The 16,999-nt window shown below is 39.9% G+C and overlaps 1 protein-coding gene across 29 annotated transcripts in view; it reads right to left on the bottom strand.

Annotated features, from left to right (window-relative positions):
- Positions 1-16,999, bottom strand: part of rims2a (regulating synaptic membrane exocytosis 2a) — a 711,765-nt gene that overhangs the window by 460,573 nt on the left and 234,193 nt on the right. For 25 of the 29 annotated variants that reach the window (XM_078397872.1, XM_078397861.1, XM_078397867.1 and 22 more), the window contains one exon: positions 7,771-8,105. In XM_078397872.1, coding sequence (XP_078253998.1) covers positions 7,771-8,105 — 335 coding nt within the window. Of the gene's footprint in view, positions 1-1,744; positions 2,023-7,770; positions 8,106-16,999 lie in introns of those variants that run through there. The other 4 variants (XM_078397868.1, XM_078397869.1, XM_078397870.1 and 1 more) reach the window with 1 other exon arrangement.

The following is a 16,999-nucleotide window of genomic DNA, read 5'->3' as shown; positions in this document are numbered from 1 at the left end:
TCAATTTGCAAATTTCTCACTTCATCTCTCTGAACTGGAAAAACAGGCTTCAAACCTTTAGTTTATAAATAACTGTAGCAACCTTCGTCAAGCGCATGTATTCTGCCCTTCTCCATTAACCAGTTTCATAAATAAATTAACTGGAATATATGCGCACACACACACAAACACATCAAAATTAAAAATATTTGCAATGGAAAACAATGAAAGTTCATATCCAAACTCCCATTCTTTAATCTGCATTTATATGCAGCATCATCTAATGCATGGCACTTATTAAATAAATAAAACAGTGACTATCCAGTTTAATACTTTTACACACGTTTCTTACAGTGTTCATAAGTGGCATTAACTGCAACTTAATACTTACATTATCAAATATTATCCAATGATTATAAAAACAAAATGTTTTAAATTTACTAGACAGAGAGACTATCCAACAAACCTTCAACAGAAACTTTAAAAATGGAACATTCTTACCTTAGATCTCCGATGGTCTCCCTAGTACCTGGCTGCAAATACACTCTGTAGTCCTTTACCTGATACTATGGCAGAACTTACACAACCAATGCAATCCAACACCAGAAAAGTGATCAGTTCTTGAAACAACTAATTTGAAATGTACCAAGTACCTGCAGTCAGAAGTCTCAGTTTCCTTAATAGTTGGTAGCCTGTTAATCATACCAGAAACCCTAAACATCCACACACACTAACCAAACAGCATTGTGGGCAGAAGAACCACTGCCCACAACGCTGATCATTTACTCAGTTTCAGCTGTTGACAGTTATTATTTTTTTTCAAAATGTTCCAACATTGGTCATTTGGATTTGACGTAAGCTTTGTTTCTCTACCTGGGTTTTCTGACTGTTAAAGTGGATTACAAGATTTACGAGATTCATTGCTACCAGAGGTCTCCCTGCAGCAAGGAGGAGGAGGGGAAAGAATCTTGTCAATGCAATCAACTGCACCTGTTCAAGTCCCTGTGCACTTTCCAAAAGCAGCAGTACGAGCAACCCAGCATAATTATGCTTCAAAAAAATGTGCATATTGCAGATTTTGAGAATGTTTTATTTACATGGATTTTTTTTAATGATATTGATTCCCCTCAATATCAATTTCTTGCAAGAATCATTAAACAAAAATGCATAAAAACAGGAAAAAACTATAATTGACATATTTAAAATTATAACTAATACATGCATTCCTAAATAACGATATCGTTGAAAAATTGCAATAAATATTTCGCATCAAGACCATCCATAAAGAGAGTTTACTATTTTCTATACCACATGCTAAGGCCATACTATAGTTACAGTTTGCCAACAATGAAATTAATATCATTTTTTTTTAAAGTTATGTTCTGACTTTTCTTGCAATCATGCCCTCAATACTTAAAGATAACATTCTAGCTTGAAAACAATATTAGTTCTGAGGATAAAAAAAGGTACAACTCAAAGATCATCTCACAGTCAAGTTTAAACATTAAAATGGTAATTAGATAAAGACTCTTAGAATTCCTAATGAGCTCAATACAGATTTTAAATTTCTTCTTTTCAATTCTTTATAATCTGATTAGTTTAAGGCTACTTCCTTCCATTTGTGTAAACAGTATTCTAACTTTTTAATTTCTACCAATTCCATTTTCAAATACTGTATCAAATAAGAGTTTAATTTTCAGGGATGGGAATTTTCAAACAAGACCTATGCTGTCTTCTGCAATTACATGAGAAGTGATTTACTCACCCAAGGTTGTTTAGAGCTTGTTCAAAGAGCTCATTTTGGAGAAGGATGTCATGTTGGTTTGAGAAAACATTATTTAAACTGGTTAAAACAGAGCTGCAGAACTGACGCAGTGCTTCAAACTGCATTTTCAGCTCTTACCCCTATATACTGTGAAGCCGTCTATCTCATTTGTAACATCAAATGCCAAAATGCCAATCACATGCCTGAACCATCCTGACCTGTGCAAAAACTACAATTTGATGAACACCAGTCAATGGTTAATTGTTCAGACGCCACCCGCTAATTCAGCCAGAGAAGCTAAGCATTTTAAACACCATTACTAACTGTAGCAATAATGCTTTGCAGCAGTGAGGGTTCCCCATTCCCAGCTGCAGCGTCGAGCAGTCACAGATTTCTAATATCTGAATGCTTATTAAACAAACACAAGCTAGATGCTTTCATCAGGAATTCAAGCACATCTGACTCCCAACAATCAGGCCTCAAGATGCAATCAGACCAAGGGAGGAGGAAAACGCTATGGAAAAGGAAAAGAACATACAGTACGCCTTCTCGTCTGTAAGGTATATCTCAAACGGAATAATAGGCAAATAAATGGAAGAGCAATAGAGAGGGGGAGGGAAAGGGCGATGGAGAGAGAGAGAGAGAGGGAGAGAGAGAATGAGAGAGAGAAGCAGGGGGCGAGAGAAAAAGGGAGAGAGGGAGAGAGGGAGGGAGAGAGAGGGGGAGAGAGAGGGGGAGAGAGAGGGAGAGAGAGAGGGGGAGAGAGAGGGGGAGAGAGAGGGGGAGAGAGTGGGGGGAGAGAGGGGGGGAGAGAGGGGGGGAGGGAGGGAGGGAGGGAGGGAGGGAGGGAGGGAGGGAGGGAGGGAGGGAGGGAGGGAGGGAGGGAGGGAGGGAGGGAGGGAGGGAGGGAGGGAGGGAGGGAGGGAGGGAGGGAGGGAGGGAGGGAGGGAGGGAGGGAGGGAGGGAGGGAGGGAGGGAGGGAGGGAGGGAGGGAAGATGTGCATGTATATAACATGTATATAACATATATATATGCACGTATATGTGCATGCATTTGGAGAAGGGTGTTGCAGGTTTTTAACCTATTGCTATTGCATTTTTACAAAAGCCAATACCTGCAATAATTAATAAATTACAATGAAAATAGCAACGTGCTATCATGCAGATACTTAATAACCTGTTTCTATGTTTATTTGGAATCAACTCATTTACGGTTTTTTTATTCTCCCTCTTCTTTACTCTTCTTATCAATTCCCCCCTCATCTACACACCAGGGGCAATTTACAGTGGCCAATAAACCTACCAACCAGAGCATCTTTGGGATGTGGGAACAAACTAAAACATTCCTACGGAAACCTGCATTTACATAGAGAATACGCAGACTGCACAGGCAGCACTCAGAGTCAGGATTGCACTGGGTCACCAGCATTGTGATGCATTGACTCTACCAGCTATAACATTATGCAGTAATTTTCCACTATCATTAATTGTTTCACAATTCTGATGATCTGCCTGCCTCCACTTTGTGCCATCACCAGATATTTTCCACAACAGGGGAAGGAGAGAAAGTTTCTTGCACGCAACATCCAAAACAGAGGGGAAATATGATTTTTTCAAAATGCTAACATCTCTTGAGGAATTAATTCTGTCTTGTACAGTTCCAGTTTGCCATTTGGGACTGTAGATGCATTCATATTTCATTCCGGACTAGCCACCGTTCCATAATGAACTTACTTGATGATAAAATCAGGAGTGTGTCACACACGCACACTGTTCACCATTGTCAAGAAAGTACACTGGTGTCTCTACTTAGAAGATGAGGAAATGTGGCATGTCTCAAATGACTCTTACCAATTTCTTCAGAAGTACTGTTGAAAGCATTCTATTGGAATACATCACAACTTTGTTTGGCAACTGCTCTGCCCAAGACAGAAAAAAATTGCAGAGATTTAAGGATACAGCCCAAACCAACACACATCATCTCACCCCCCACCCCCACCATCCTCCTCGTGTTCACTTCACTGCCTCGGAAAAGCAGCCAACATAATCAAGCACAACTTTTATACCCTGGTCATTCTTTTTCTCCCCTCTCCAAAAGCACATACCACAGATTCAGAAACTGCTTCATCCTTACTGTTATTAGCATACTGAATCAATCTCATAAACTAAGGGTGTAGCCCCAATCTCCCAACCTCTCTCATTACATACCTTGCACTTTTTTTAATCTTCACTTTCTCTGTGTGCTGTGACACTATATTCTGCAGTATGGGTTTTTTTCCTGCACAACCTATTATACTTGTATATTGCTTGTTTGTACTCATTTGTAGTAATTTTTAAATTATATCGGCACCCGTAATGATAATAAACAAACCAATACCAATATCAATATCACTGATCGGCAAATGTCACACGTATTTCTTTAAAAATGCTGCAAAATTGACAGTGTGGTTGCTCTGAGAACTCTGGATGTAGATACCATTGAAGGGACAGAGGGCCAAAACAGCAGGACTACAGCTGGAGAGATGAAGTGACTAATTAACAACATGTTTTTGCGATATGGGAGGAGGCCAGAGTATCTGGGTGGAGCGCACATGGGTCACAGGGTGAAGAGTACCAAAGGACAGAATCTAAACTGGGTGACTGAAACTGTGGGAGAGCTGCACTACCTGCTGCAGCACTGTGCTGCCTGCCATGTGCCATCTTCTTTTATGTTAGCGCAGAACCAACAAAATAAAGAGAATACACAAAGAAAACTGAAAAAAGTTGGTAGGTTAATTGACCCCTTGTCTGTAAGTGAGCGGTAGAACCTATGGGGAGTTACCAACCAGGAATGGGTAGGTTAACCTTTGATGAGCGTTTGTCAGCATTGGGCCTGTACTCGCCTGAGTTTAGAAGAATGAGGGGGGGCCTCATTGAAATATACAGAATAGTGAAAGGCTTGGATAGGGTGGATGTGGAGAGGATATTTCCACTACTGGGAGAGTCGAGGACTCGAGGTCATAGCCTCAGAATTAAAGGACGTTCTTTTAGGAAGGAGATGAGGAGAAATTTCTTTAGTCAGATGGTGGTGAATCTGTGGAATTATTTGCCACAGAAGGTTGTGGAGGCCCAGTCAGTGGATATTTTTAAGGCAGAGATAGATAGATTCTTGATAAGTACAGGTGTCAGAGGTTATGGGGAGAAAGCAAGAGAATGGGGTTAGGAGGTAGAGATAGATCAGCCATGATTGAATGGCGGAGTAGACTTGATGGGCCAAATGGCCTAATTCTACTTCTGTTCCTAATGACCTTATGACCTTATGACCTTATGAGTTGATGAAAATGTGGAGAGAATAGTGGAATTATTGTAAAAAGGCGCTTGATGGTGGGCGCAGACTCAATGGCCAAGGAACGTGACTCAATGACTTCAATACAAAAAAACATCTAAAGTAGCATTTTTTTTCCACCCAAAATTAATAGGATTTACAATGAAAAAACTTACTCTAATAACTACAACAATTTTTGTTTCCTGATTGTTAAAGCATTGTTCCTTGATCGGTGCAGAATGAACACCCGACATATTGCACTTAAAATGAAACCTTCAATCTGCGCATTATTAAAACAGAATGTCAATTGATCTGACATGAGCATGAAGAACCAAACACCATTTTGTATATAAGCAGGTTATATGCAGAAGATATTACAAAACATTTTCATGTTTAGTTTAGATTAGTTTAGAAATACAGCGGGGAAACAGACCCTTTCGGCCCACCGGGTATGTGCCTACCAGCGATCCCCGCACATTAACACTATCCTATACCCACTAGGGACATTTTTTTAAAGTATTTACCAAGCCAATTAACCTACATACCTGTATGTCTTTGGAGTGTGGGAGGAAACCGAAGATCTCGGAGAAAACCCATGCAGGTCACGGGGAGAACATACAAACTCCGTACAGACAGCACCCGTAGTCAGGATCGAACCCGGGTCTCTGGCGTTGCATTCACTGTAAGGCAGCAACTCTACCGCGGCGCCACCGTGCTGCCCTAAATACAGCATGGAAACAGGCCATTCGCCCCATCGACTCCACACTGACCAACAATCCCCGCACATTAACCCTATCTTACACGCACTGGGGACAATTTACACCAAGCCAATTAACCTTCAAACCTGTACGTCTTTGGAGTGTGGGATGAAACTGAAGATCTCGGCGAAAACCCAAGCGGTCACGAGGAGAACGTAAAAACTCCATAAAAACAGCACTTGCAATCGGGATTGAACCCAGGTCTCTGGCGTTGCATGCACTACATTGCATGCACTGCATTGCATGCGTAAGGCAGCAACTCTATCACTGCACCACTGTGGCGGCTTATGTAATGAGATATGTATTGACACCATATCTCAATTAAAAGCATAGGTATTTGATGATAGGGAGCTCAAAGAAAATACAATCCAAATTTTTCAGCATCACTTCAAACTAACCTTGGAAGACAGGCAGTGAAGGTTGATGCAGAAATCACATCGAGGTACACAGGCACCAGACTCAGAGGTGTTCAATTGACTCAAATTTGACTTGAAATTCGATGCAAAAAAGAAATTCCTACGCACGGCATTGAAATAAACAGCATTTTGCAACTGAATTTCTACGGTGTCCTCCTGCACCTTGAAAAGTGAAATCCTTGTTTAGTCTCTACTTGCTACAAAACTAAAATGATTCAAAAGGTTTACTAAGATAGTGATTCAACGGCATTAGACTACACCACTGCTCCACAATGACCAGCTAACTGTTTAGGTCTGATAGACCACCACTGCTTCTTTCCTCTCCACGATGTTCAATGCTTCACACATCGCCAGCTAGCTCAAACCCAATTCTAAGTAAAAGGCTTGTAAGTTGACAATAATGTGTCAATGCTTCGTGGAGTCAGTTCGCCAACATTTCATGTACGACAATAGAAACAGAAAGTGTTGGAAATACCCAGCAGGCGAGGCAGCATCAGAGAAACAGAGTTAACACTTCAAGCCAACGATCCTCGTTCATTAACTTTGTTTCACTTTCTACAGATGCTGTCTGCCCTGCCGAGTGTATCAGCATTTTTCGTTTTTATTTCAGATTTCCAGCATCTGCAGTATTTTTACTCTTCACTTCACACTGTTAGGAATGATACTAGCAAATTCTTCTTAAAATAATGAAACTCAGAAAAGGGGGAAAGGGCAGGTCATAAAACTGGATGTTTTCATTTTCTCTTCAAAAATCATTAAGTTTTAAAAAAAGCAAACACAAATCCAATAAACTCATGGGAATATTTTCCACTTCTTTGCAGTTCGCATTGAATTTAGCTTTCTAGACAATAATTTTTTTAATCTTGTTTGTGCAATGGAACAAAAATATAACTGTAGTCTTCATATGTTCGCATTTTATCTCAGCTTAGATTTCTAACAACATCGCCCATTACTGAACATACAAGGAAGAAAATAGGAAAGACACTTTCTTAATGATTAGAATAATGGGCTTAATGCACTGGTCAGGTGAATAGATAAAATGTTGCCTTAGATATGCCAGTGCAAACAATTAATTATCATGAACATTCTTTTGAGGTCCAGTCTGCACCAGTAGTGACATTCAAAACACATCAGCGGGCCATTTCATAGGGAATGTTAGTATGCATAAGGACAGTTTTTCAGTGTTTGCAACTTATTTCCTCAATTTTCTTTTATGTAATTAACCAGATAATTTCGTACAAAATAAGCAACAGGTTTTTTATCCAACATTGGCGATAATATTGACGAAATTAATTTTTGGCCTGGTATTGCTAGGGTTCTAAATTGACCCATCTGCATTTTTCACTCATCCGAAGACAGAAAATGTCTCTCTGAATACCAGCTCAGTAGTTAATTTGAAATCATCCTAATGATTTCCTATAATAAAGATGGTGGGAAAACTCAAACATTTGCCAACCTACATAGTTGCCAGTGCGAAAGAACAGAAAATATGCAGACACTATTTTGCAAAGACATGAGCCACTGTTTAGTTTAATGCAAGCATCATACCTGTCCGTGGGTATTTCACTGGCAGTCTGCATTGAATGCTGCTTCACCCCTGAATCATTTTTGATTGTATCTTGTCGCGTGAGCCCTTGAGGTCTGTTTTTGTCTGACGCTGGTGTAGAAATGTCCCCTGAGGGTAAAGGACCTTGGAATTGGGAATGCTCCTGTAGTTTTGCTTTCTTTTCCTGTGGCGCTTCTTCATTCGTGTGGACCAGTCCCTCTGTGGCCTCTGTCAGATCAGCCTCCTGCGTTGTGTTTGATCCACTGCTGTAGAACCAGGCCCCTGATTTTGTGAGGATTTCCTGTTGTTTTCGGCACAAGTTACACACCCACATCACCTGAGACAAGAAAATTAGGTTATTCCAAGTATGATAACTAAAGTCATCCCAAAATGAGATCTTTTGATTCAAACAAAAGTTAAATTTAAAGCGGAATTAATCATTAATCTAGAAGGTGTATCGCACTCAAAGACAAATTTGTGCACAAAAAAATGTAAGTGATGGAAATATATTAAATGCAGATTGAGATTAAATAGCAGTAATAAGGATTTTCTTTCTTTGTGCTCCCTTTACTACATTTTGCTTCCTTCGTCAAGGAATATACTGGAGAGCTGCAGATCGCTGTTAATGCCTCACTATAAGATTGTCCTGTAGACCTGAGGAAATCTAGGCCAAGCTAAGACTGACAAACTCACCAACTGCAAATATACAAGTTGGGATGTCAGCTAAAATTGGGATTCAACCTAACAGCCCAGCATATAGGTTTAATGTGTTACCACCCATGTGACCAATCTACTATGATATAAAACATGATACAAACCATCTTAAGTAGTTTAAATATAGTATAAGAAAATAACTGCAGATGCTGGTACAAATCGAAGGTATTTATTCACAAAATGCTGGAGTAACTCAGCAGGTCAGGCAGCATCTCAGGAGAGAAGGAATGGGTGATGTTTCGGGTCAAGACCTTTCTTCAGACTGAACTTGAACAGAAGTTTTAAAATAATCATAAACATCAGGTTTTGCTGTGGATATTTTGTTCTGCACAAATGTGAAATGCATTGTCTTGGTAGCCAGTCAAATATTTTCCCAATGCAAAAAGTCAGAGAAAACAAGAAGGTGTATGTCCTTATTTTAGAAAACGCATCCATAACCCCTGTAAATCTGTGGAATTCTCTGCCTCAGAAGGCAGTGGAGGCCAATTCTCTGGATGCTTTCAAGAGAGAGCTAGATAGAGCTCTTAAAGATAGCGGAGTCAGGGGGTATGGGGAGAAAGCAGGAACGGGGTACTGATTGTGAATGATCAGCCATGATCACATTGAATGGCGGTGCTGACTCGAAGGGCCGAATGGCCTATTCCTGCACCTATTGTCTATTGTCTAATTAAGGCAAAAGAAGCTGTGGCACCCAAATAAGATAAACTGAAGATAGCAGTAAATCATACTGGAATAAAATAAACTCTCTCAATAAGTTCTCACTATTGTTTTATTCAGGTTGTCTCTCGAGCATTATAAACATGTTTTTAACTGAATATTTAGTGGGACTAAAATGGGAGTATAATAGGTGAGGTGGGGGTGGGGGACAAATGTTTGGGAAAGAAGTAACTCTAATAACAGTACTGTGAGTTGATCATGTTTGACAATTTTGGAATCAATTTTGCCATTAGGAGATAATTTATTTTCTGATGGTTTCAAGCAGATCAGCCATGAAGAAGGGTGGGTGCAGCCAATGAGGTAAATATTGGTCTTGTGGGTGCTAATTATGTGCCCAGGTTGAGGTCATGATACATTACATGGATAAACAAGATAAAAACATACTCCAACGTTACAACCTGAAATAAGAGACGCTTCCACATTATTAAGGGTCTCATGCTTGTAGAATTTTTATACTGCACATTTGTGGTGCCTTTAAAACTGACAGAAGAAGAGTCATAGCTAACTCATTATCTATGTTTGAGAAGAAAGCAGGGTACAGATTTTCCCAAGAAAGTGATGCCATGCATAAATATATTAAAGAAGGTACTCAAGACAACAGGATATTCATATGGTAGACACAAAATGCTGGAGTAACTCAGCGGGACAGGCAGCATCTCTGGAGAAGAAATGGGTAACGTTTCGGCTCGAGACCCTGCTGAGTTACTCCAGCATTTTGTTTCTACCTTCGATCTAACCCAGCATCTGCAGTTCTTTCCTGCACACGGTAGTCATATGCCCGTGTTTAATCATGCTCTTGGAAAAATAGAATTGTTGACTTTTCAGAGGTGGTTTAGTATTCATCAAAGTGCTCCCAAAACACCAAAGGTAATATTTAGTGTGTGCACGCTACTTTTCTCAGACTTCCCCATCCTTCTGGCAAAGAAGCAAGAGACTTTACCTCCATAATGTACATGCCTCTATTGTTACATACTTTTTTTTAATTGATTTTAGACATATAAGAACTAAAGAAAGAGGACATCTCGGATGTCTTAAAATGGAAAGCCTCATCTTGGGAGCAGATGCTGTGGAGGCAACCCACCGACACCCACAGTCATCTGCACTACACCTCTCCCAACCTGCCTCTTGCAAAAAAGCTATCCCCTATTCTTAATTTCTCTCTCTCAGTTGCATTTGCTCCCAAGATGAGGCTTTCCTTTCTAGGATATCCAAGGTGTCCTCTTTTATTTAGTAAATGTGGTTCCCCCCTGGTGTCAGGGATCCCTCACCTGCACCTCCACTCGGTATAGATATCAACCTATCACCTGCTAGGCTTTGCTCCGCCTCTCGCCTCTTCCAGCTTTCTTTCCCCACAATCAAATAGAAGAAGGGTCCCAGCCAGAAACGTCACCTATCCATGTTCTCCAAGGTTGCTGCCTGACCCACTGAGTTACTCCAGCAATTTGTGCCTTTACGTGTAATCCTACATCTACAGTTCCTTGTACACAAACATTTTTTTAAAAATTATATATGATTTGAATTGTTTACATTTTGATTTGATTTTGTTGTGAAAAAAGGAAAACAAACATAAATCCCTAATGTGCTCAACCATCCTGTTGCCTCTGACTATTTTACACATGTGTTAACCTTTTCATGTGAACTTTGTAGGTGCGCATGTATCTAAATGCACATTCAATACTGCTTCTGTGCACTCATCCTGCTGCAGTCTACGAAGAGTGCCCAATCAGCAAAACAGCAGAATCCCCAATTATGACACTGACCACTGGCACTTGGGTAACTGGTTCACTCCCAAACCTCCCTCCTGAGCCATTACAGTGGCTAGGCTACGTGGCACATTTTCAATCTCCCTCGTTATACCATGCGAAATCTTATTATAAAAACTATTACCTGTATAAAAACAGTCAATCTAGTGTTATGTTACTTTTTTTTGTTGTTTAATTTTTAGATGGGTGATATAAGCCCATTGTATAGGAAAATAACTGCAGATGCTGGTACAAATCGAAGGTATCACAAAAAGCTGAAGTAACTCAGGCAGCATCTCAGGAGAGAAGGAATGGGTGATGTTTCGGGTCGAGACCCTTCTTCACAAGGAGGGTCTCGACCCGAAACGTCACCCATTCATTCTCAGCTGAGATGCTGCCTGACCCGCTGAGTTACTCCAGCTTTTTGTGATACCGAAACCATTGTATAGTTCATTGGCACCATCTAGTGGTCAATCATAATCATTCCATATAACCATACAACCATATAACAACTACAGCACGGACAGGCCCGTTCGGCCCTACCAGTCCACGCCGACCACTCTCTCTGACCTAGTCTCATCTACCTGCTCTCAGACCATAACCCTCCAATCCCCTCTCATCCATATACCTATCCAATTTACTCTTAAATAATAAAATCGAGCCTGCCTCCACCACTTCCACCGGAAGCCCATTCCATACAGGTAAAGAAATTAGCCCTCATGTTACCCCTAAACTTTTGTCCCTCAATTCTAAAGTTATGTCCCCTTGTTGGAATCTTCCCCACTCTCAAGGGGAATCGAAATTAAATGGTAGGTGTGCAACTAATTGGCGTATAAATATAATTTCTAAAGGTGTTTCCTATATCTATAAACACATCAAGTTAGACTTTATCATACATAACATTTAAGAGGCAGCACAGTATTGGTATCAAATGGCATATTTATTTTGAGCATTATCAAATACTGGTTGCCGTTGAGTGCAGCAAAAATTAAGAAATTAACATGACGCTCCGATGACACCAACTAAAGTTCAGTCTTTAATAGTTCAATCAATGAATTTAAGCTGGTCTAGGTAAAATAAAGCAGTTGGACCCATAACAGCTTAAAATGATAAAATTACAATTTTACAAAGGATTTGGTGCAATATGATGGCTGCATCTGAAAATGGTGGAAGTCGTTAATAGAGACGTGGTGGCATTTTGGATGCATAATCTACGCATAGTTTAGTGCAGATAAACAGATAACCTCGTACATTAGACAAACAGCAGAGACTTCCAGCAGATACCAAAAGGGGCCCTTCAATTGTGAAAAGAAAACAAACACAACATGAAATGAAATCACATAAATAGTACAGCTTGTGATCCACACTAGGAAATTATTTCAGAAAACAATACCCCTTTTCAACCCAAATTTAGAAAACATGTCAAATAATAATTTCAGAGAAACAAAATAATCAGAAATCAGAAATTATGGGCGATACGGTGGTGCAGCGGCAGTGTTGCTGCCTTACAGCGCTTGCAGCGCCAGAGACCCGGTCCAGTCCCGACTAAGGGTGCTCTCTGTTCGGAGTTTGTACGTTCTCCCCGTGAGCGCGTGAGTTTTCTCCGAGATCTTCGGTTTCCTCCAACACTCCAAAGACATACAGGTACATAGGTTAATTGGCCTGGTGTATGTGTAAATTGTCCCTAGTGCGTGTAGGATAGTGTTAATGTGCGGGGATCGTTGGTCGGTGTGAACTCAGTGGGCCGAAGGGCCTGTTTCTACATTGTATCTCTAAACCAAACAAAACTAAAAGAACTTAATTTAAATAATTATAAATTGGGAAAATGGGCTCATTGATGATTCTGTCCATAAATCAGAAATAAACTTGAATCAAGTGTGGGCATAGCAGCAGGGTGAGGGGTCAGTTGAGTCCATGGTTGAAACACAAACATCCTGACCCTTAGGTCAGGCAACACTTTGCCCCCAGTCTTTGTGGATTTTAATGCTGGAGAAACCATCGGCACATTCTGCCATTACAGCATGGCACTGGCATTAACTTCAAAGTTTCTCCATACAAACTGTAACTAGGCCCTATTCGGTGGATCTGAGGCTCTATCTCTAGAACACCATGTTAGTATTTTAACTGTTCTGTTTTTAAACTGTTTTAAGTGTCCATGACCAGATATTTTAAAACAGTTTTTGAATTTTTATTTTATTTATTGATATAATTTACCTATAAACATCTAAGTTCCAGAAATGAATTAAATGTTACCAATAACTCAAAGGAAGCTGCAACATAGATCTTGTGATCTTGATGCAAGCATATTTTTGAAAATCAGCATCTGCAGTTCCATTTTTTTCTACATTAGACTATCAGGATCTTCGGCTCACCGAGTCCACTCTAACCAAAAGTCACCCGTCCACTAGTTCTATCCTGCACACCAGAGACAATTTACAGAAGCCAATTAACCTGCAGAGTTGAAGACAGAAAGAAAGCAAATCACTCAAACCCCTCAAATTAATGATGGGATTAGTGTAGTGGTCATTTTACTGGCAAATAATCCAGAAAATATTTGTTCAAATTGCACCATGGAAATGAGTATTTACATATTTTTAAGGTATAACCTAGAAATAAAAAGCATCTACCGCGGGGGGAAAAAAAACATTCCCAGGACACTGTTGGGCTGTTGCTAGTACACTGTTGGCTCATTCTGGAAGGAACCCTTCCATTCTTACTTGACCCCTGTTCCACACCAACAAAATTGGCATTTGGTTGCCCTCTGTGATGGCCCATCAAATTAAAGGCTAAGTACCACAGACTCCGGGCAACTAGGAAGGCCAATAAATGCTGACCCCATCAACATGTTCTCATTCCAAGGAGGAGTTTTGAAAAATGATTTTTCTTTTTGAATTTTAGATTTCCTATGTTGGATTAACAAATTTCAATCTTCCCATGTCGACATCCCAATGCTATTGCCATTATCCATTACAAAGTTTCGAAGCATATTGTTTCAAAATAAAATAGATGATCTGAGCAATAACAAATAATGTAAACTCCAAATGGAATTTGCATTTAGAAATCATAATCAAATTATTTCTAAACTACAATGTACAACAAAATAATTTCCTGAAAATGCAACATATCTTAAAAATACATCAAGACAGAAAAGAATTATGGTTACAAATATTAAGTAGCTGCAAATTGCTATCCTCTTTAACCTCACATATCTCTGGTGTCTTAAAGTCCCAAATTATCTCAATTTAATTAAAGATAAATTTGAGTCCTTCCGGCATCAAATTCCCATGGAATGAAAAGGACATTGAAACTGGAATTTACATGAGTAAGTTGTACTGAGAATCTTGCTAATTTTATAAGATAGACAGTAACACAGAAAAAAAATGAACTTCCTGTTTTACAAAGCACATGCCAACATCAATGAAAAAAAATATAAGAACAGAATGTCAGTGTCCTCTAGTCTAATTATCCTCCATCTCATCCCTACCTTGTTTAAAGACATTTAATCTTGAATTCCTGTTTGCTATGCACAGCAGGTCAATTCCTCTGTCAAATGCTGTTGGTTCTCACATTTGCTCATTCTTATCCATGCAATTTACAAAACTAAAAGAAATCGTATTCTAATATATTTGGGAATCTTTGCAATTTCCGAGTTTGTACGTTCTACCCATGCCCTGCGTGGGTTTGCCCCGAGAACTTCAGTTTCCTCCCACTCTCCAAAGACATACAGGTTTGTAGGTTAATTGGCATGGTCTATATGTAAAAATTGGCCCTGGAGTAGGATAGTGTTAATGTGCGGGGATCGTTGGTCAGTATGGACTCGGTGGGCTGAAGGGCCTTTTTCTGCGCTGTATCTCTAAAATAAAATAAAATATTGCATTGTAAATGCTCTTCCATATAAAGATCCATCCAAAGACTTCCCATATTATTTCCACTTCTTAGGCAGTTGGGCATGCTACTCGTTTTCTGACATATTGCAACCTTTTCCTTTTTGATATATTAAATTATATGAAAAAATAATCCAGATACACTTGTGAAGACGTATCAATCTTCACTTTAAGGATATTTGTTCACCCCCAAAAAATAATTTGCTTTGGAATGAGTTTAAGAAACCTAAAATCTACGATTTTGGAATGGACAGCATGGGTTTTTATAGGCTGATTTCATTTAGAGAAATCAGATAGAGAAAAAATGGATTATGTAGAAAAAAAGCCAGAAATATTGAAATAATATACAGTTTAAAACAAAATCTGATGGGTATGCTGGATCTTTGTTAGATTTTTAGATTTAGAGATACAACGCAGAAACAGGCCCTTCGGCCCACCGGGTCCGCGCCGCCCAGCGCCTGCACACGAACACTATCCTACACCCACTAGGGTCAATTTTGTTTGTTTACATTTGCTCAGCCAATTAACCTACATACCTGTACGTCTTTGAAGTGTGGGAGGAAACCAAAGATCTCAGAGAAAACCCACGCAGGTCACGGGGAGAACGTACAAACTCCATACAGACTGCGCCCGTAGTCAGGATCGAACCTGAGTCTCCGGCGCTGCATTCACTGTAAGGCAGCAACTCTGCCACTGTGCCACCGTGCCACCCGTGTAAGAAAAAAACTGCAGATGCTAGTTTAAATCGAACCAGTGTCTACCAGGATCTTTGTTACCTCAATACACTATTGGCATGACTTTAACAGCAAGGTAGGAAGGGTCAAGCTCAAAATTCAGCAACAATTTTGGAGACACGGTGGCATAGCAATAGAGCTACTGGCTTGCAGCGCCAGAGACCCCGGTTCGACCCTGACTATGGGTGATTGTGAGTTTGTACATTCTCCCTCTGTCCTGCATGGGTTTTCTCCAAGATCTTTGGTTTCCTCCCACACTCCAAAGCCATACAGGTTTGTAGGTTAATTGGCTTGGTATGAATGTAAATTGTCCCAAGTCTGTGTAGGATTGTGTTAGTGTGCAGGGATCGCTGGTCGATGCGGACTCGGTGGGCTGAAAGGCCTGTTCCACGCTGTATATCTAAACTAAACTAAACTAAACTAATGATCTCAATGGCACAACTTCATTACCACTGTATTTAATTCCTTTTCCCATTCAACAACCAGGTAAATAGACAGCCTTGGCCGCAGCAGAACAGAATCATAATAGCAGGAGGCTGCAAATAAGATCATTCAGGGCAAAGATATTCACTACTTGGAGGCAGGAGGCATCTGCAATCATGCCTGGATTATTGATACTTCCATTGAGAGCATACTGATGTGCCTCCGTCCACATGTAGTGCTGAAAGCTATATTGAATGTGTTGTATTGACTCCTACCAGTTTCTTTACTCCTGCAAAAAACTAATTAGCAATTAATGTGTTATTTAATTAACCGCCCTGCCATTACACAAGCAAAAACTCACACTTTCCAGTATTTCTACTGTAAAAGGCTGCATGCACATCCATGTATTAGGAACATTTTTTTAACAATGTCATCTCACCCCAACTCTTTCCAACCTTTATAATCAAGTCTAGATTATTTTTCCCATGTGCTAGAGGATATCTGGTTCCTTAGTTGGACACAAAATGCTGGAGTAACTCTTCGGGACAGGCACCATCTCTGGAGTTTCCCCTGACATTTACAGTATTAACAGAGGATTTCTTCATAAAGTGTTTGGAATTTATGAAATTTCAGGACTGTGTGCTTATCCAATAAACATTGTGATTAGTACTGTGTAAATCGGCAATCTTTCACATTAGGTTTAGAAACAAAGAAGTGCAGATGCTGGTTAAAACACAAAAGTACGCAAAGTGCTGTTATAACTCAGCAGGTCGGGCAGCATCTCTGGGGAACATGGATAAGTGAAGAAGGATCTCGATCCGAAACATCACCCATTCCTTCTATCCAGAGATGCGAGTTACTCTAGCATTTTGTGTTCATCTTCGGTTTAAACTAGAATCTGTAGTTCCTTCCTACACATTTCGTCTGATTCCTTAGTGCTATGATCACTGGAACATCATATTTAATTTACAAAATATTCCTGGAGATGATTTTGGCTGCAGTCTATCTCTTGTAGAA

This window comes from Rhinoraja longicauda, chromosome 4 (assembly GCF_053455715.1).
Source record: "Rhinoraja longicauda isolate Sanriku21f chromosome 4, sRhiLon1.1, whole genome shotgun sequence".
Classification (NCBI taxonomy): Eukaryota; Metazoa; Chordata; class Chondrichthyes; order Rajiformes; family Arhynchobatidae; genus Rhinoraja; species Rhinoraja longicauda.
The sequence above is the reverse complement of the archived record's forward strand: the minus strand, read 5'-3'. Positions and strand labels throughout refer to the sequence as shown.